General features: G+C 47.3%; 1 protein-coding gene across 2 annotated transcripts; it reads left to right on the top strand.

Moving 5' to 3' along the window:
- The first annotated feature begins 5,614 nt into the window (after positions 1-5,614).
- Positions 5,615-18,336, top strand: LOC135900867 (endothelin-converting enzyme-like 1). 2 transcript variants are annotated; one of them, XM_065430458.1, is made up of 3 exons: positions 5,615-5,929; positions 8,792-8,911; positions 13,585-18,336. In XM_065430458.1, exons 1-3 carry the CDS (start codon positions 5,630-5,632, stop codon positions 15,715-15,717), a joined length of 2,553 nt encoding a protein of 850 aa, XP_065286530.1. In that variant the 5' UTR covers positions 5,615-5,629; the 3' UTR covers positions 15,718-18,336. The 2 variants fall into 2 exon arrangements, with proteins under 2 accessions (XP_065286530.1, XP_065286531.1); XM_065430459.1 differs by lacking the exon at positions 8,792-8,911.
- The last annotated feature ends 1,684 nt before the right edge of the window (positions 18,337-20,020 follow it).

Raw genomic sequence — 20,020 nt, 5'->3', positions numbered from 1 at the left:
GTCGCGATACACGTCCGGGAAGCCTCGTGGAGAACGGACAGACACGGATACGTGCTGGCCTGTACAAGTCTAAGCGAAACGGCTTGCGCCCTATTCAACTTGGTGTGAGGGGGTGGAAAGACCCGTCTAGACATGCAGAAGAATTTAATAACCTCGTTGTGAGTACCGTTGTGAGTAGCGAGAGCGTCCCTGTGGCCACAGGGAGGAGGGGAGTCGGCGCTCCTTACAGAGGAAGCGCGGTCGGTGAGGTCACGCGCAGCCTCGTGAGCAGACTCATTGAGGCTCGGGGGAGCACCCTCGACCGACCCTACGTGAGCAGGAACCCAGTGGATTGAATGATGCTTGAGAGCATACGGACTCGAGCTGCTAAGAAGAGCACCTTGCTTGGCGATGCAACCCTTTTGAAAAGCCCTAACCGGCGTTTTGGAATCGCTATATATCTCGGACCCACGACCGTCTAGCAGGGCGAGGGCGATTGCGGCTTGCTCGGCGACTCCGGGGTCTGAAGTGCGAATGGAGGCGCTATTGGAAATCTTGCCGCTGGTGTCGACCACAACGACGGCAAACGTCTTCCCGTCGCTGTACTCCGCGGCATCAACGAAGCTTACTCTAATGTCTCGTTGCTTGATCGGTTTGAGGATGGTGGCTGCTCTGGCCTCGCGTCTGCCCTCGTTGTGGACGGGATGGACGTTTCGGGGCACAGGGGCCACTTCGAACTTGTCTCGAATGCACCTAGGAATCGGGGTACTGACCATCGGGATTCCCGCAGGGTGGTAGCCCAGCTCTTCGATGATGCGTTTACCTGCCGCTATGGTGCTCAGTCGAGTGAGTTGCGCGCGTTCTTGGGCTTCGGCAATCTGCTCGGCGGTGTTGTGCACCCCCAGCTTGAGGAGATCCTCGGTATGGGTCCTGATCGGTAGCCTGAGAGCCCTCTTGACTACTTTGCTGATGAGAGCGTATAGCTTGTCTGGCCCCGCTCTGAGCCAGTTGTGCATAGAAATCGTGTACGTGAAGTGGCCTTGTACGAAGGCATTTATCAGCCTGAAGAGATTGTTTTCCTTCATGCCTCGGTGCCGGTTTGCAATTCTGCGAACGAGGCGGAAAGCGTTGTCCGTCTTTGCGATAAATTACGGAGAGCCGTTTCGTTCCCGCCGTTGAATTCGACAAACATGCCCAGGACCCCAATAATGTGGATTACGTTCGTGCCAGGATATGCCTAATAAGTGCTGCGTGCCCAATTGCTGGAGTAATTACAAATCGGGGCCGAAAAATCATGCGTTCACATTTCTGCAAGATTACTGACAGAATATTGGGTGCCAACGCTAAGGCAAAGAAGACAAAAGCTGGAATTCTGCGGAATAAGGCAGCTGTTTCTTTGTAAATAGTTGCACGAATGTTTTGTATCTCCATTGATAAACTCATTCGAAGTGTTGTAAATATGTGGACTGCGGTACTGCGTATGTAATAATGCCTCGAAAGCGAAATTATTCTTTTAGAGCCTAATCTAGACTGGAATAAATACATGTGTTCCGAATGTGAAGAAAGGCACATCAATGAAGTTGCCATGAGATATGTGTTACGGTACAGTGCTAACATTCTGTTGAAGAACTTTTGTGGTCGCCTGAACGGCAAACTCATTGAGGCCGACGATAAATCAATGCAAAGAAGCTACTTTGAAGAAGAGGTCAGCACTGTGTCTTTTCAATATAAGCCATGCTCCCTGTCATCATTTACCCGAAATTCGTTATCAATCCTAAAGTTGAACCATATCATTTTTTTATGCACACGCTTTTTATTAATGGAGCACGTAAACAGTTTTTCATAAATAAAATAATATTGGAACACCCTCTGTTCTCTGCGGGCCATCTGCCCAACTATGCCTAAAAGAAAACAATAACTGCGCTCTGGTAAACGTTGCCCATAAGGGCGCATTCCCTTCCTTCAACCAGTATCCCCGAGCACGCCGCCGGCCTTCACATCGTGACGTCACTCGCCGAGCGCTCAGGCCTTCTCTTGTTGGTGTTGCCTGACCCGCCTGCCTCGTGAGCGACAGGAGAGGGCGCGCTTTCGTCCCGCGTCCCTCGCTCGCGCAGGCGAGACTGAACCACGTTCACCAGCTCACCCTTGCACGCTTTCGCTCGCACATATAGCACAGGGCGCGCTACTATTTTATCGCCCTTAAATCGCCCTTGGACTTAATACGGAACCTCAAGGCGAAGGCAGAAATGCGCCTGCAGTGTCCGCATAACTGCTATTGGCAATAAAACAATATGGGGTTTTACTTGCCTAAACTACGATATGATTATGAGGCACGCCGTAGTGAGGGACTACGGACTAATTCTGACCCCCAGGGGTTGTTTGACGCGCATCCAATACGCGGTACATGGGTGTTCTTGCATTTCGCCTCGCATCAAAATGAGCCCGCCGCAACCGTAATTTGATCCCGTGCCTTTGGACTTAGCCGCGAAACACCGAAGACACTATGCCGCCGCAACCGTATCAAATTACGGTTGCGGCGGGCTCATTTTGATGCCACTACGGCGTTCGTTCAGGTTCGTCGCTAGAAAAACGGGACTTTGGGCGTTTTTGAAGCGAACGAGATGTCTTCGTGGCCCGGGCGATAGACGTTGTTTTTGACCCCGTTATAAATGCGCGAATGTTCTTTACAGCGGCGAGCCGTAATGAGGCACACTGTAAAAAAATTCTAGAGTATTTGCTACAGCGAGTTACGGCTATGGCTCTCTTCCATCTCGATAGAGCTGACAAGCGTATTCTTGCTAATAAATATTCGCTTTAGGCGAACTTTACACAAAAGCATTAGCATTTTTTGTCGAAGCCTCTGAATATGATGTGGCGCTTTATTGTGTCACCGTTTAGCATGCACTGGGCGAATGACAACTGTTACAACCGAGGTTTCGCCGCACAGCCTTGCGTCTTCTCTGGCAGTTATTTATTTATTTATTTTCTTAGATATGGAGGCAGAAGTGGCTACAGACGACACGACACACACCAATAAAACACTTTCCCCACCAACAAGAGTCGAAAAGTCATTCTAATACTTGAACAACTGAGCAAACAAGAAAACATTTTGCGTAATTTGCACACTCGAAGGCACATATGACGCGCAAAGAGCATACATTCACGAACCAGTGGAAACACAAGTGCGGCAGCATGTTTTACACTCTGTTAAGAACGGCCCGCTGAGGTGCAAGTTTTGCCACTCAGGTGCGACAGCGGCGTCGACTTTTCCTGGAAAGCCAAACGGCGTCACTAATTCGACTGTGTACCAAGGACAATACGTCGCGTCCGCCACCCTCCGTCACAGGAGCCGAGATGAGTTCGACGAAGCAGGCTTTGTGCCTGAACACGACACCACCGACCCGATCCGCCATGAGCAAGGGAGGTCCCGAGGGAACGTCTTCGGAGGCCCCTTCCCACACACCGTTCCTCGTCTTCTTTTCTTTTAAATCTTTATTTGGTTGGCGAAGTGCCCCGGGTTTTTGTTTACCCTTTTAACCACACCGTTCCTGACGTCAGCCCCGAGTTCTGCGAATACCGTCTGACCTCGGTTGGGGACCGCGAACCTGTGCGGAAGTGTGTGTGAGCCCTCGCGCAAAGAGGCGGCTCGTCTACGGTGCCTGGTCGAATGTTTACCTCACCTTGGGATCGAGGGAGGAACGAGTGTTTATAAGCCGCTGTTGTGCGGCTGCTCAGTGTACTTTCTCTCGCAGTCATGTTAGACTGATGAACTGCAACGTCCTTATGTAGATACTGTAAATAAACCCATATTCTTCGTTCTCGATGAGAAGCAGTCCTTCCCTTCAACAACGTCCTCAGCGTAGATAAGCTGGACGACGGCATGGGCCAGCTACCACCTAATTCATGCCAGACTCCAATCTTGACAACTGGTTACGAACGGTGTGATTGACCTCCCAATCCTCACAACTCCTATAACACGTGAAGGCGAAAACTTGCTGCACACTTGACAATGAATTAAGTTGTACGATCGGAGGGGTGAGACTTCTTGCAAGACATAACGAGCCGCAGTGTGAGGCAAACGCGTGGCAGGCCGTTGTCTGCGGGCTTCGGCCTCCTCTCTACGTTGCCGTCCCGCATCGCCGCGTTGCTGCTTTCGCAGTTCTCCGGCTCGTTTTCAACGCTTAGCAGTAGTTCGCACGCTCGTATAGCGGTGCCAGACTCATGCCAACGGCGTTTCTCTCCGACTTTACGTTGCATCCGCTCAGCAAGGCAAAGCAGCACAAGCGATCGAACGCCTTGCTCCCAACGCTTCGCACGTCGCACTTTGTTACTTGCTTGGCGAGCATCCTCGGCCGTGGCGCACTTCCGAGCCCGGGGGTATGCCATGCTTTATTGATGGTTGGGATGCTTGTTTTGAGCTCGTTCTTTACTGAAACGTATACTGTTGTGTGCGTTCTAAGGATGGCTCCAATCAATGTATGAGCCAATGCATATTTGCTTGCTTACGGGGTTGAGTCATTGCTGATGATGATAGTTTTTGCATCACTCGACTAGACGCCACCTTAAGTGGGTGTGAGCCATTGTAACGAGCCACACAAGGCTTTCGCCTTAATAAGAGCAGAACTTGCTTTTACAGGTAAACCGCTTATTGCGGGCGGCGACAAAGAAGCAGAAGAAAAAGACTAGGAAGGACACGCAGAGCATGTGGGCCTTTCTCTCTTGGTGATCAACATTTTATCCTTGGTCGAGCCCGAAAGGAAGTATGTCAAACTGTGCATCATGTTGTGCCACACCGCGTCCATACATGGAGGCAACGGGCGCTTCCCCCTCCCCACCTCGTTCTTCTGAAGTGGTTGCCCTTGGTGACAACCGGCAAAGTGCCAGGAAACTGCCGAACCCTTTCCGTGGCTCGAACTGAGGATTCCGGGTACACAGAGCAGCATGGCGAATCCACTGCCAGCCTTCATAATTCCACAGAACTGCTAACACCTGCCGTGGAGACCGGTTTTACGCAGCTTGAACTTCTCCTTTGACGAAAGAGGAAAGCGACGCGGTTGACGTCAGCGCCGCTCCTGCTTCGTTCCTACCGACGATGGGACGCGCAAAGGGATTTAAGGCAGAGCCGGCCCATTGTTAAGAGAGAGAGTCGCCACCAGCCGCCCCGTCGGTCTGGTGCGCTCTTCAGCACCGCCACTTGTAAGCGATTGGATAGTTTTAGTTTAGGGACGCAAATGCGCACGCAAGAAGTAGGGGCGCCGGTACTGCGCATGCGCAGACCCCTACGTCTGGGGCTGCGCATGCGATTGCGTCCCCTGAACTAAAACTCTCTGTTACCTGCTATATGTACAGATTCTATAAAGGTTTTCGTCTCCTCCTCTTCCGCCTCAAGAGTCCATCTCTCGTCTGCGACCCCGAGTCGCAATAATGAGTACGTCATTGTAACCGGGAGACTCTTCTGTTAGAACACATTTTCCTCGTTATTAACACTGAATCGCGTTATTTTCGTAACGTAGCATCTTTGCCGAAATTCGTACGACTACTATTCAAGAAAACGACCGAAACATAATTTATAATCACTATTAATTAAATATAGATAGTACAAATCGATAAATTGACAGGAGGCAAGAAATTCATGTTTCCATTCAGAACCATGGCCAATCCCCGTTCCCTCCCCTCGTGGATACGCGCCAGAATTTTGAACGAAGAAGCAGAAGAAGAAGAGAGCGCGAGCTCGCGAGACAAGGGTTCGCGAGCCTGCCAGCCGTCTCACCGAGCGTCACCGAGAACGCGCACGTCGACTCCGGCAGCCATAGCCACCTCGTTCCTGCACCTGCCTTCTGCTTCGCCGTACAAGTCCGCCATGGCGATGAGGGCTGCACTGGCTCTTCAGAGGCGGAAGCACTCAGGGTCTCGCAAGTCATCAGCCTCGTCCAGCACGTCATCGAAACGAGTGAGTGCGGGCAAGCGTCCTCGTGAAAATCAATTCTGCAGCCTTCAGGACAGCTTTGTCCCGTTTATAGTTTCGTCTACATAATTCTATACGCTGCCTACAGGCAAAAGTCGTCAGTGCGCAAACATTGGTCTCTTGAGGTCCACAGTCAGTCTGCAGTCACTAATAAATGGGCAACACGTACAAACTCCAGAGGCTGCACAGACTGTCACTCCAGCAAGAAACGTCTGTAGAGTTTTTTTTTTTTTATGTGGCCGTGGCACGTTTCTTGACGCGCGTTAGCGAAGAAAAGTGTTGACCCACATTAGCCAGGAAAGCGAAATTCATATACAGCTTGTGAACGGCTGGTCTGGAGGATCTGCAACACTGCGACGAACAATGGCAGGTCAGCTCGGGAGCTGTGAAGTATGACTCACATTAAGCCCGTTTAAATTCTGATGCTAAGTGAACCTCTGCGATGGGCGGCATCGCGTCGCTACAGCGAGAGGTGTTGGTTGACGTGCTGGCGACTTCCAGCGACCGCAGCTCTTTCCACTACCCAGCGCACGCTCATGTCGACACGCCCCATAGCCTCCGAGATTAGCGTGCCACGCACGCCCATAGGCGGGCACGTCAGCAAGCATGTCGAATCGTGGTTGTGGAGTGTAGGCGAGCGGACTGTGATCCTCCTCATAACGGCCCAGCGAATCGATGTCAGATCAGAAGCCATGTCGACAAGCGTTAGTCTTGGTAGACTACAACACGAGCGTCGACCATATGCAGGGTTTATTCTAGCTGCACCAGATTGTTTAAAGGGACACTAAAGCGAAACAATAAATCAGTTTAGACTAATGAAGCATTGTCTGAGAACCCTGCAGGCAGTCATTTAAAAAAAAAATAGTTTATTAGATGAGAAAATGAAGGTGCAAGTATCAGTATTTGAATTTTGCGCCGAAACCCCAGCGCCGGTACGTCAGCGTGACGTCAGGGATTCCAAAGTATGTTATCGCATTTGGGCCGCGTTGGCTGAATAAAGGTTCCCGAAACTTGTCATGTTTAATATTTGGTTCCTTTAGAACACAATGTAGTCAATCTGTACCGCTATATATAATTGGTAGGCCCTAGAAGATGCCTTGAAAATCCATGACGTCACAGCCCCCAGGTGTGGGAACTTAAGTAGGCGTCGCCACCGGTATTTCGTTCTTGCGCTTTTTCTGGCTTACGAAACGTCTTATCGTTGTAAGAGTGGTGTTTTTGGGGTTTGCAGAACGGTAATTTACTGATGCAGAAGAAATCATTTTTCACTTTAGTGTCCCTTTAACGATTGCCTACGGCAGATAGCGCAATTGTAACCCTTGATCTAAACTACTCCATAAGGCGTACATTACTTCTACGAGAAATCGAGTGTTAAATTGAACAATTAACGTAATTACACTAACTTTTTAAAATTGATTTCTTTACGGGACATATTTAAAACCTACGAATTATGGCCGCTGAGTTTGCACGGCGTATCCACTTGGAACGAATTCTCTGGGCAGCACCAGTCTCGAGATATTAGTTTTCGAAATGTCCGCCGAACTGCGCTCCAGTTACTTTTGCACTTCAATGCATAACGCAGCGGTTTCTTAAAAAGAAATGTAAATGGAACGTCAATGCATTTCGACGGACACTTTGAAACTAGCTTTTACGAGGGAAACCAAACCTTTGTCGGCGTGTTGGGCCTTTGTCAGGTCTTGTCGAGAAAACATGGCCCAGTTTTCGCGGGTCCGCGGGGTAGCTTTGTCGATTGGGTTTCGCGATAAAGCGTCCGCGAGCTGGCTTTGTGCCCCAGCACGGTGATGCATGTCGTATGTGTAGTCCTGGGGCCCAACGATCCACAGGGAAAACTTGTGTTGGGGTACTGCTTTTGGAACAACCATGCAATCGCGGAATTATACGTTACCGATATATACAGGGTGTTCCAGCTAACTTTAGCCAGAGTTTAAAAATATGCCAATGCCGTGTAGCTGGACAGAACCAAGGTAATGTTCTCTGCCGTCACTTGGAGGTACTCTGGTTACTTTTTTCATATATACTTTTACATACACATATTTACTTTTCATATAGATTTTTTTTTTCATTTCATATACTTGGAGTATTTCCAAGCGACGGCATACATTAACCTGGTTATGTCCAGCTACGTGGAATTCGCTATTTTTAAGCTCTTGCTAAAGTTAGCTGGGACACCCTGTATATATATGAAAGGGAAGGCCGGACCCCGGCCGAAGCATCAGTAAAGTCGGTTATTTTTCCTACGTGCTTCCGGTCGGAACTTATAGAAAAAGTACTATTGCATATATTTCATGGCTTTGCATTATCAGATTGCTGAAAACACATGGGCAGTGTGTTAAGGCAACATTATTTCGTATTACGTTTTTGAAGTGTGTATGTTGTGCATGCAACATGTACAGTCGTCGTCAGTATGAAAAGTAACACCTAAATATTCCTATAGACTCTCCGTAGGGCCTAAACACACGTGCTCGCCATAAAAGCGTACAGTGAGACTAAAACTTCGAGAAGAAAACTTATTTTCATGCATAAATAATTTCAGATTCTAACCCATGCATTACTTGTTATAGTCGTTTTAAGAAACATACTCATTTCCGTTTCACTTTGATGACGACAGTACATGTCCGTGTGCCTTCCAGTATCCACGGCAGAAAGGCAGCACCACGGAAAAAGACAAGTACAGCGTATATAAAGCAAATGACGCTGTGTTAGAGCGTCTTCCTTGCAGCTGTCATTGTTGGCTCATATATACGTACTTGTTGGCTTAAACGCGAGGAGTGAAAGCAGAATGCGAATTTCTTCATCGCATTTTTCTTTTTCTTTACATGTGTTTAGAAAAGCCGGAAATCGAAGGATGTAGGGCCAGGAACGAAGAAAATGGAACTCGAGGAAAATAGGACTAAACCGATCTCGAAGGTTTCGGAAACCGCTGCAAGCCCTACAATGACAGCAGCGGTGAGTCGCGCGCATCAAATATATCGTAATATCAGCACCGACTTCTCACCTGATCTTAAGGCCCGGTTCTCAATAAAAGCACACGAAATTTAAATATTACGATGATATCCGGAGGCCGAAGCTTCAAGCAACGAAAAATTACGAAAGCAGACAACGCCCCAAGCCGCGCGAAGATGCGTGAAAGAACAGACAGCGCGTCGTCTGGAGCATCGTCTGCAACGAGGCTTCCATGCCTGCGTACAAGACCATAGTTGCCATAGTGTTCGAATACTCACCGTGAACGCTAAAGCAAAGCGGACAGCCGTCATATTAAATTGTGTTCTAATAGGTGATGTTCAAAACCCGACGCCTATGACGCATTTGTGTCCCAAAATCACTTCCACCGCATGCAACCAGCAACAGCATAAACTCTGAGATCAGTATATGTTTCTCCAGCAAGCGCCGCTGGTGCGGCGTAAACTTACAATAGAGTGAGTACACTAACTCTATGCTGGGCGAAAAAAGTGGCAACCGCTAGGGCGCCGCCATGTTGCTACGACTCATATTGCAACATTAGAAAGCCTTCAAGCTGTTATGCAAGAACAAGCATTTACAAGTAGCACGTACGTATAGGTATCGTGTAAAGTTCATGCCGTATATTTTTCAGCAAGGTCGGATGGGTATCTATAAAATATGTATGTAAAACTCACGGTGCGTGAAAGCATGCGTCTGCATGTGTCGAAACCAGATGGTGCCACTATACTGAGTCAGGTCCGCAATAGACATTAGTAAGAAGCATGTAAGAAGCGATTGGAGGATTGGTGGAAGAAAAGTAGGGAAACGACAAAAGACGGAGACGTACAAAAGCACAGTTCGCGATAGGGGATGGACGTGGTAGTTCATAGTTTTTTTTTCTTTTTTCATTGGTTAACCTAGGTAGGATATTAGGCAGCATAGTAGCAAGAGCTTGGTGGCGCAACCCACCGCCCCGTTCCAAAGGGGACGCTCATAACATCCATCCATCCAGGATCAGGATCACATTGATTGCGCGTCTGGCCTTAATCGCGCCATCGTCGTCTGCGCCTGCACGGAGTGGCAACGCATGGCGGCGCCTTTGCGGTTACCGATTTCAATACATGGGCCCCATAGGAAGCTTTTCCTCCAAGAGTTGGTGATATTAACTCCATGGAATTTAGACATCATCTATCCCGACAAAACTGGCAAACAAGACAGCATCGCGAAAACATCGTAGTCAAATACGATCCAGGATACTCTGCTGTCAAAACAAGATGGCGGCTGATCAGCCTGCTTGGTAACCCGGAACCTAAATGTTGCCTGCTATATTGTTTGTCTTACGTTATCTTACGAAACGTTTCAGAGCATAGCGATATTAACTTTCATTCCTTTATTACGTCTTAGCGAGGTGACATAATTTCGCAGGGATGTGTTCCAAATGCTTTCCATTATATAGACTCGATATTGTCTACTTGACCGTCGAAGCAGACTGGTTCCAAGGCTGGCCCGGATTGTAATACACCTTGCGTAACCGCAGACAAAGCATGATTCACCACTGGCAAGACGGACGCATACGCGAATTATATGGAGGGCGCCACCTCTCGTTGGTCTGTTTCATACGTAAAGAGCAAGACGGGGGATATATAGCGGTCTTTCTCTGCCTGGCAGCCACAAGCAAGCGAAATGAATCGCGGGTACATGCCATGACTAATACAGCTTCTCCCAGGTCAAGTGAGGAACTCATGCAAATCCTTGGTGGCAGGTATTACTTATATTTTCAAAGGAAACCCCATAAACAAGAAACAATAAATAGGCGCTTGCTTGGAAACGCCTTCTTTATTTTATCTGCACATTACTTAACACAGGAACAATGCGTGGTAATGCATACAGGCACGCTTTGCAAGACGTGGGCTGCTTTCGGTTGTCTTACAAGCCCTTGTTGACGTAGGTTATCAGATGCATTTTGAGCATTCCTGCGGTCATCCCAGAATTACCTCGCCTTTGATTCTTGCCTGTTGTTCAGTTTTGCAGCATCGCGCCATACGCTCTTCCAACAAAATTAATGGCATACCAATGAACATGGTTAAATAAACACACTCCTAATGTTACATACACCGTTTTCAACGCGGAGAAATGGCCAGGCTGCCTTCGCCCCCTGCAGCCTGACCGCTATTTGCAAGAATGGGACGTGCACGAAATGCGATGCGATGAGCCATTGTCGTATTCACATAAGCGCTGCTACTGAAAAGCAACCGAGTCAGTCTGGAAGGATAAAGCGTTATCTAAAAAAAAAAAAAAAACTCCGTTCTTAATTTCTCAACAACACGCTGATTATTAGAAGAAAAAAATGAAGGCCAATGTTTCAGTTTTTAAATTTCGCGCCTTATCCCCATGCCGGTAGATAACTGTGACGTCACGAATTTCTAAGTATTTCTTCGCATTTAGACCGCATTGGTTCAGAAAAATTTACTGAAACTTGTCATGTTCAACATTTAGTTTCTGTAGAACACAATGTAGTCTATCTTACCCACAACACAATAGGCCTTTTTAAAGGACGCTGTTAAAATAAATGACGTCACAGCGAGCAGCTGGTACGAGAGCTTCAAGGCGGCGTTGCCGCCAGTATTCTGCCATTGCGCTTCTTCTAGCTTATTAAGCGTCTTATCGTGTTAGGAGTGATGTTTTCGATATCGTACCATGATAACTGACTGATAGAGAAGAAATCAGTTTTATATTTAATGTCCCTTTGTAGCTCAGCATCCTTGTTATAGAATTTGTCGAGGGATCAAATACACGATTAATAACTTCACTGCCATTGTCAAAGATGCTGCAAACTAATTCTAGAATGCTACGCACTGTAAAGTAAAATGATTGTATTAACTTCTAGCGTAAAACCAAAATTTGCAATGGGGCCAGGTGAGAGGCCCCTTAAGGCGGCTAATTTTCCCGTACGTTGACATAGATATACCTTTGTGTCAGGTTTTAAGCTGAAATTCCAATTTTTTTTTTTAGATAGCAGTATAAGTATTCAGGCAAAGGTAATACTTCAGTTGGGTACATAAGAACTTTCATTTTCCAATAAGCCTAGCATTCACATTAGCAGAACAATAGCTACACTTTCGACCTACTCCAGCAGACTCCAGCTGGCATGAGTGTCAGAGGTCAAGCGCTGACTTTGCCTCAGTCGGGCACTATACGAGGTGCGACAACAAAAAAAAGAAAAAAAAACGAGACTGGTTCAATAAATTATTGTACTTACAGAATCAGTTCTCTGAGACATTATCACCTTCAAAGCAGTCGCCTTCAGCATTCACACACTTCTGCATTCGGTGCTGCCATTGCTGGTAACAGCTCTGAAATGAGGTACTTGGAAGGCCCTTCAGGAGATTCTCCTTTCTTGCCTGAACCTCTTCAACTTAGGGAAAATGGGTTCCCTTTAAGGAAGATTTTACTTTAGGAAATAAAAAAAAAGTCGCATGGAGCCAAATCAGGTGAATAAGGAGGATGCCCCCATCACAGTAATGTTTTTGCTGGTCAGAAACTGCTTGACAGATAGGGCGGGTGCATTCTCCCGGTGCAACAGCCATCCATCACTCCACACATGTGACCTTTTTTTCAAATTTTTTCACTAAGTCTTTTTAGTACTTCGATGTAGTAGTGTTGATTAAAAGTCTGACCACTGGGATCCCACTCAATCATCACAATTACATTAATGTCGAAAACAATTAACATTGCCTTGAATTTTGATTTTGACATGCGTGCTTCTTTAATTTGGGTCTTGGGGATCCTGGGGACTTGGACTGCATTGACTTGTGCTTACTTTCTGGGTCATAGGTAAAAATCCATGTCTCATAATATGTTGCAACAGATTCTAACAAATTTGGCTCGTTTGCAATGTGTTCTAACATGTTCACACACAAGTCCTTACGGCACTGTTCTTGGTCATCGGACAGAACTTTTGGAACAACCTTCGCACGAATCTTCCGCATGCGTAATTTGTCCGTTAAAATGCGTTAACAGCTTCCCTATCCAAGTTAACCAACCCCGCCATTGCACGAACACTTAATCTTCGGTCACGACGGATCACATCACGAACTTTGGCAATGTTTTGGTCTGTAATCGCTGACCTTGGGCGCCCACACGTTCATCATCTTCCACACTGTCCCTTCCCCCTGAAAACCGCTTACACAATTCAACACATGTGCACGAGACAAAGTTTCATCTCCATAATCCTCAGGTAACATTTGAAATGTTTCCGTGGCAGATTTCTTAAGTTTCACAAGAAACTTGATGTTGATTCGCGCTTCGGTTTTTAAATCAGACATTTTTCCAGCAGAATGCAGTTGCACATGTTCACTCAATGACGCAGCACTGCCAACTGGCATGATCGGTTCCGTCAAAACTGGCCGCATGAATAGAGGTGTGTGGGACGATGTCAGCAAAACAGTTGTTGCGAACTCCACTCTTTTTTCAAGCTACACACTTAGTCTCGTTTCTTTTGTGTCGCACCTCGTATATACTTTTCGGAGCGTAAAAGGCAGCTGCACTCCAGTTATGTGTGCGGAGTTTGCACTGAATTCTTACGTAGCCTTATAAGACAGTTTGTTTCTGTGTACCTATGCGGCGACCAGCCTATAATACAAGGTCACCTCTATTTCTTTATTTCATTATTTCTTTAGACTAGCCACATGACGACCCGTCACCAACATTCAAATGCCAAGAAGATGGTCATCATTGCAATAGTGCTGTTCCTCACCAGTGGAGCCCTGCTGATGATCATGATATGGTCCAAGCCACATGCCGCCATAGTGTTCTGCAACACTTCCGATTGCCTTAGGCATGCCACTGAGCTCAAGGAGGCCATGGACACTAGCGTCGACCCCTGCAACAACTTCTACAAGTTCACGTGTGGCTCCTGGAAGCCGAAAAGGGGAGAGCGCTCCATGGTCGCGCGAGTCTTCGCCGACTCGACCCAAATCGCCATGGAAGAGATGGAAGGCCCCAGCGAGAAGGCCGTGGTGCCAAAGGCGATGGACTATTACAAGAGCTGCATCCAGCTACGCAATTTGACGCCGACCGACGTAGAACTCTACATAAACTTCAAGCAGGACCTAGGTTTCTTGTGGCCGGAGAAAAAACAATCGGACATCGACGCGCTGCTCCCGTTGCTGAACCTCACTATCACCTGGAACATCAACTACCTCTTTCAACTGGAGGCCTTGCCTGCATACAAGCGGAGGCCGCAGACGCTATACGTTACGCGTGGCATACTGAGCCGCAGATTTTTGGATCCCACGTGGACACCAGTTACGTTTGCCGAAGTCGTCAGACGGTACTGCGGTGAACTCGGGGTCGAGCCGCCGTCCGACTCGAGCATCCAGGAACTGAAGGGCACCGTGGAGGACATCATAAATGCCGCGCTCAAACTTCCACCGGGTGCCACGACTGACACGCAGATTATGATGAAGGAAATTGAGCAGCTGATGCCCAAACGGGGGTACGACTGGCTCAGCAGCCTGAACAAACTGTACAGTCCCCAGTTCACGTGGACATCGGACAGCCCAGTTGCTCTGGAAGATGAAGCAATACTGCGGAGCGTGTACACCCTGCTTGAGAACTACAAGAAAAAGAGGCAGACGCTCATGGAAGGCTTATCATTCGTGTTCATCCGAACGTCCCTGTGGCTGGTCGCAGGAAAACCAGAGATGCGTTACACGTCCGACCCCAAAGCTAGCAGGCGCAGATGGAAGCTGATCTGCCTCAAGTATGCGGCGGCCCACTTCGGCCTGCTCATTGCGGTCAAGCACATTTACACGCGCTACAGCAGCAGGGTGCGTGGCAAACTCGCACGTTTCTACCAGAGCATTCATAGGGTTATCAAGGAGCAGCTGGAAGACGCCGAGTGGATTGAAGCCGCCATCAAGAGTAAGGCGACCATCAAAATCGACGCGCTGACGCTGGACATGATGCCAGAGGAGAACTTCTTCTCTGACGTCGATCTCGCTCGGTTATACCGGGACTTTCCAAGTATAGGCACCTCGTACTTGGAAAACTACATCAATGTCTCCAAAGCCTACCGGCTCCTCATCGGCCATGACTACTTCATCAGCGTCTACTCCAAGAGGCTCGGGGACGGCTCGCCAAGTCGATACGACTACTACTACAACAATGCCTACATATCTCTGGGTGCCATGGAGCCCCCGATACTCTACCTGAGTGGCACAACAGCCATGCAGTATGGCAGCTTCGGCACGCTCATCGCCGAGTGCATGGTGCGCTCGTTCGACAAGCGCGGTGTCCTCAGCACGGGCGAAGGCAAGAGAGAGCTTTGGTGGGACTCCCCGGCTTATATGCAACGAGTCGGCTGCGACTTGTTATCTGACCGCAAGTCTGGAGGCAGTGGCACAACCTCTGATGCGAACACGCTGCCAGCTGGCAGCCACGACCCACGGGAGCTTCGTTTCGCGGCCTTGTTTCCCCTGGCACCGGCACTTACCACATCGTTCATTGCGCACCGTAGGGCTAGCATAAAACACGGCAGGTACGTCCAACACCGCCTGCACGGTCTCGACTACACCGATGACCAGGTCTTCTTCCTGACCTACTGCCTCATGACTTGTGCCAGAAACATCACCGGTGAGACCTGCAATGTGCCCCTACGACAGATGCAGAAATTCGCTAGTGCGTTCCGGTGCAGCCCCGGTTCACCGATGAACCCAGAGAAAAAGTGCACTTTTTTTCTCGTGACTGTGAAAGCACGTTTTCTTTTTTATAGTATTAATTTCCTTGGTTCACTGCATTGCTGTTTTTAGAATGTCGATTTTATGATAGAAACTAATGACTCAGCTTAGGTGATGTGCTGTCAACAATTTCAGTTTTATCCTCTCAAGAAAAAAATTTGGCGGCACACAGCAACGCCGGCAATTAGTATTGAACAATCGAGTGCCTCGAATAGCACATGGTGCACCCTAACGTACACTTCGCAATTCTATTGGCGTTCAAAATTTCCAAGACACTGTACTTTCCAGTCCCAGGTTTCTTTTCTGACCGTTACATTGTCATACTTGAGCAGTTTTTGATAGCGAGCATGGAGCCAGCTATTCACGCAATATTGCCTTGCATGACCAGCTGCTTCGCAGACCTTGCAAAACTAGGTTTCCAGAAATAGGGGGGCTGTGTGCAGCTGTGCACGTTTCTGATAGCATGTGCAGATGGCGTCAGAGACTTTGGCCGCCTCGATGCCTTGCATCCTACCTTAACGACCTGCGTAATTAAGATATCGTTTTAACAAACTGCGAGGATGACTGGCACTAGCAGTGGACTTTTGCATGTTTCGCCTTTGTATATTATCTTGATTTCGAGCGTAAACGCGCTGCACAGTTACTCCTTGATAAAGAATCTAAATAGCGGAGCAGCACAGCTGGCTGAGAAGTGGGCGCCTGTCTGTGTATCTAGCTTTTTTTATTCAGAGTGTCCAAACTATAATGCACAAATATTTAAAAATATGCAAATGCCCCATAGCTGGACAGAACCAAGGTAATGTTGCTTGTTGTTGCTTGCAGATACTCAAACTACTTGCTTTCTGCCTAATCAGATAATTATCATTATTTCACCAACTTCTCAAATTAGATGAAAAATGTCAATGCGAAAATTGTAGAGCAAGATGAAAAAAAGCCAGCAGATCCCATGCCATGTGGGAATCGTTGTTATGCGAAGCAGTGTGCGGGGAGCCTATGAAGTTAACAAAACAACCATGAGGGCACCAAGACTTAGGTGGCTGTTTCATGACAGGCATGTCATGAGATTCATGTCATTTATATCATTATTGACATATCATTTTTTTGTCATACACTTTTGGCATACTATAGCAATTATGGTACATACCAAGTTGATCAAATGACCATGAGAGTACGAAGACGTAGGTGGCTGTCTCATGACCTACATGACAAGCATGTCATGAGATTCTTGTCATGACCTATCAATTATGTTCATTATACACTCCTGTCATGCCACGGAAACTTTGCTACATACCAAGTTAGTGAAACGAGCATGAGAGCAACAAGACGTAGGTGGTTAGATAGATACTGTCAAAGTGGCAAATGTTGCCAAGAAATGCTTTCAATTTAAAAATCCTGATACAGCTTTCTGTTGCTCAATATGTGCTACACAAAAGTGTTTTTCCGAACAAGAAAGAAGCCCATGAATACACGCAAAGAACCTCAAGTGGCCAGTCACATGGCAATTTTGTGTGTTTTGTTAACACGTAATACCTACTTACTTCGACTTTTGTTAACTCAGAAAACCGGACGATTTGGACTAGCTCTCTTGTCCCGACAGGTGTATGCATTTAATGGCACCAAACACTCATTCACTTGGACATATGTGGCCATACACCGGTTAATTCGGACAACCCTCAAAGCATGAGCAACGTCCAGTGATTCAAATGTGCGACATAAAGAAAGCGAGAGCAGTGCTAGCATCCAACCTAAATGAAACAGTGGAGTCTGCATCTCTAGCCATCAGTGGAAAGCGGCAGGAATGCCCGAACGCATCGTGTTTATTTGTCTTTGTAGCCTGTATGCTTGTTTGCCACTGCGCATGACACCGTGATCCATGATCACGTCAATAGCTACCGCGCTCCTGTCCACCGCATTTGCGCCTAACAGCAGTTTCAAGTTAGTGCACGTTGGCCGTGCACCTTCAAAGCTATGTAGACAGCATTCAGAATTGCGGCATCGATAGTGACCACAGCTTTGTCTGCAGTGGACACGCAAAGCAGTACTAGTTTTGTTTTGACTCGGTGTGGGTCGCCTGCATGCCTTCGTAATTGCATGGTCACCACCTGACCATGATTACATTGAAAGCGACCACAGTTTCATCCACAGGGGTTGCATGGGTTGCAGTTAACAGTAGTTTTGTTTTTACTTAGTGTAATGCGTAAGCAATACCGCAGCACGCACACTGCCATCGAATCTGCCGGCTCCATCGTGATAGACCATTGTTTGTTGCTGACCAGCTCACTGGGTAAAAATATAATCTGGACGTGCATGTGGTAGTGAAAAGCATACCTTGGATGAAGATGAGGTGAGGGTCTTGCGCTGTCGAAAGAAGCCACAAGGCCTTTTACTCTTCGACCTCTAATCGGTCATGAGATGACGAGCATTGCAGTTTTCACACTGTAGCAGTCGCTTCAGCACTTTTTCACACTGCATTTGTGCAAACTACCCAGAAACAGGATTTACTTATTAATTTGATTAATACAATCATGTTCGTGTAGTAAGCATTTGTTTTATTCTCTTGGTATCCTCGATAATTTGACATTCGGTTAATTTGTACTTTCTTGGGGTCCTATGAAGTCAGAATTAACGAGATTCTGCTTGACTGGCCCATTGTAATCAATTACATTTTTAAATAAAGTAATTATAATCGTGGCCGGTTATCTTCTTTTGTAACATACACAAGTCTGGGTGATAGCTTCCTAGTACAGTCAAACATCGTTAAACCGTAGTTGGCCGGAGCTCGGAAAAAGTGCGCAATAAACGGCAGTACTGCTTAACCGAAATAGCATGAGATCGCCCACTTATCTGTCAAAAACAGATCTCTGGGAGAGTGCGGTGAAAAGGCAAAAACATGCAGTTTTTATTCCCTTCGCGCAACAACATACTATTTTTACTTCATGCCGCCGCGGCCTAGCAGCGACGACAGCGGCCTCACACCTACTGAAGCTGCGAGCCAGCTTTTCAGCCAGCCCTCTCTTCTCGGCAAACACTCGCATGGCAGATTCCTCATTGGCATTGCACATTCTCAGTGCGCAGGTGTGGCAGTGCTGCAGAAGTTGCGGGGCGTCTTTTTCATTGTGGGGTGTTGTTCTCATCATGACAATTGCATTCATGAGGCTGACGTAATGTGCAGCTTCTGCCACTGTCCGGCCTGAATTGCCTGTGCTGTCGTTTTCCATGTCGTCCTCGTCACTCTCGTTAGGCGACACTTTGGCAACAGAGGCAACGATGGAGAAAAATCAAACCTCATAGCTGACATCTTTTCGCGGTTGCATGCAGCACTGCCAAACAACTTCTTCGCATTCCAAATGCCACACACCGTAGTCAACAGTACATCCCTGTCATGTGCGAGTGCCGACTTTTGTTTTTATCCGAGCTTCAGCATGACACGAGTCCTTGCTTGCATAACGCCAAAGTGATGTTGATGTGGCTTCACGTGCAAGCACACAGGGCACTTTGAGGCCATGTTCCGATCTTTGAGGCTTGTTGTTCTGACGGGGTGCCTGATGGGGATGATGCACCGCCGTGATTGCGCAATGAAAAAGGGGAAACACTGCATGTTAACCAATACATAGGCAACAAGCTGGTATGGCTTATACAGGTACAAAACATATGTTCAATGGCTCCTGAGTCGGGGATTTGGCTTTACTATTTTTTTAAAACAAAACTACTGTTAAGTGGGTACGGTTTAACGAGCTTTTACTGTACACCTGCCGAGATATGTTGCTGAGAGGACTTATCTCTTAGCTGTATTTGTGAATGATATCAAGCATGTGGGCGCAGTGATAAACTGCCTTCAGGACCAGCGTGTGTTACAAACCTTTGCAAGGAAGCCCATTGTGCACCGATAGCAGGATCGGTCCATTAAGTCACCATACTTAATTACTGTTTCTTGAATTGACACAATTTATTTTTGGCCAGACAATCAACTATGGAAAGTGGGGGGAGGAATCAAAGAAAGCTTTGCGTTAATATTAAACAGGCTAGTACACCTGCATAACAGTGTAACTCCAATGACGCATTCAATTCTGCTGTCTATCTCATTTTGTCGAAATTAGAAATTGCTAAGAATTACTGTACGATCACAGCTGTTTACATGCAGAGTCACAAAACTAAGAACAAGAGACACTTGTATTGTTAAGCATGGTCACTTTAGCGTCAAGTACCTTATTTACTTGAACCTAGGCCGGCCCAGATTCTAAGCTGACCCCTGGATGGCCAAAGCCAGAAAATATAAAAGATCTTGCATCTTGCCTTGAATGTAGGCCGAACAAGAAAGTGAGTACAGTGTTCACAAAATGAAAACAATTTAATATAAACGCGCTGAACTCGCTCT

Source organism: Dermacentor albipictus, chromosome 2 (genome assembly GCF_038994185.2).
Source record: "Dermacentor albipictus isolate Rhodes 1998 colony chromosome 2, USDA_Dalb.pri_finalv2, whole genome shotgun sequence".
NCBI lineage: Eukaryota > Metazoa > Arthropoda > Arachnida > Ixodida > Ixodidae > Dermacentor > Dermacentor albipictus.
The sequence above is the reverse complement of the archived record's forward strand: the minus strand, read 5'-3'. Positions and strand labels throughout refer to the sequence as shown.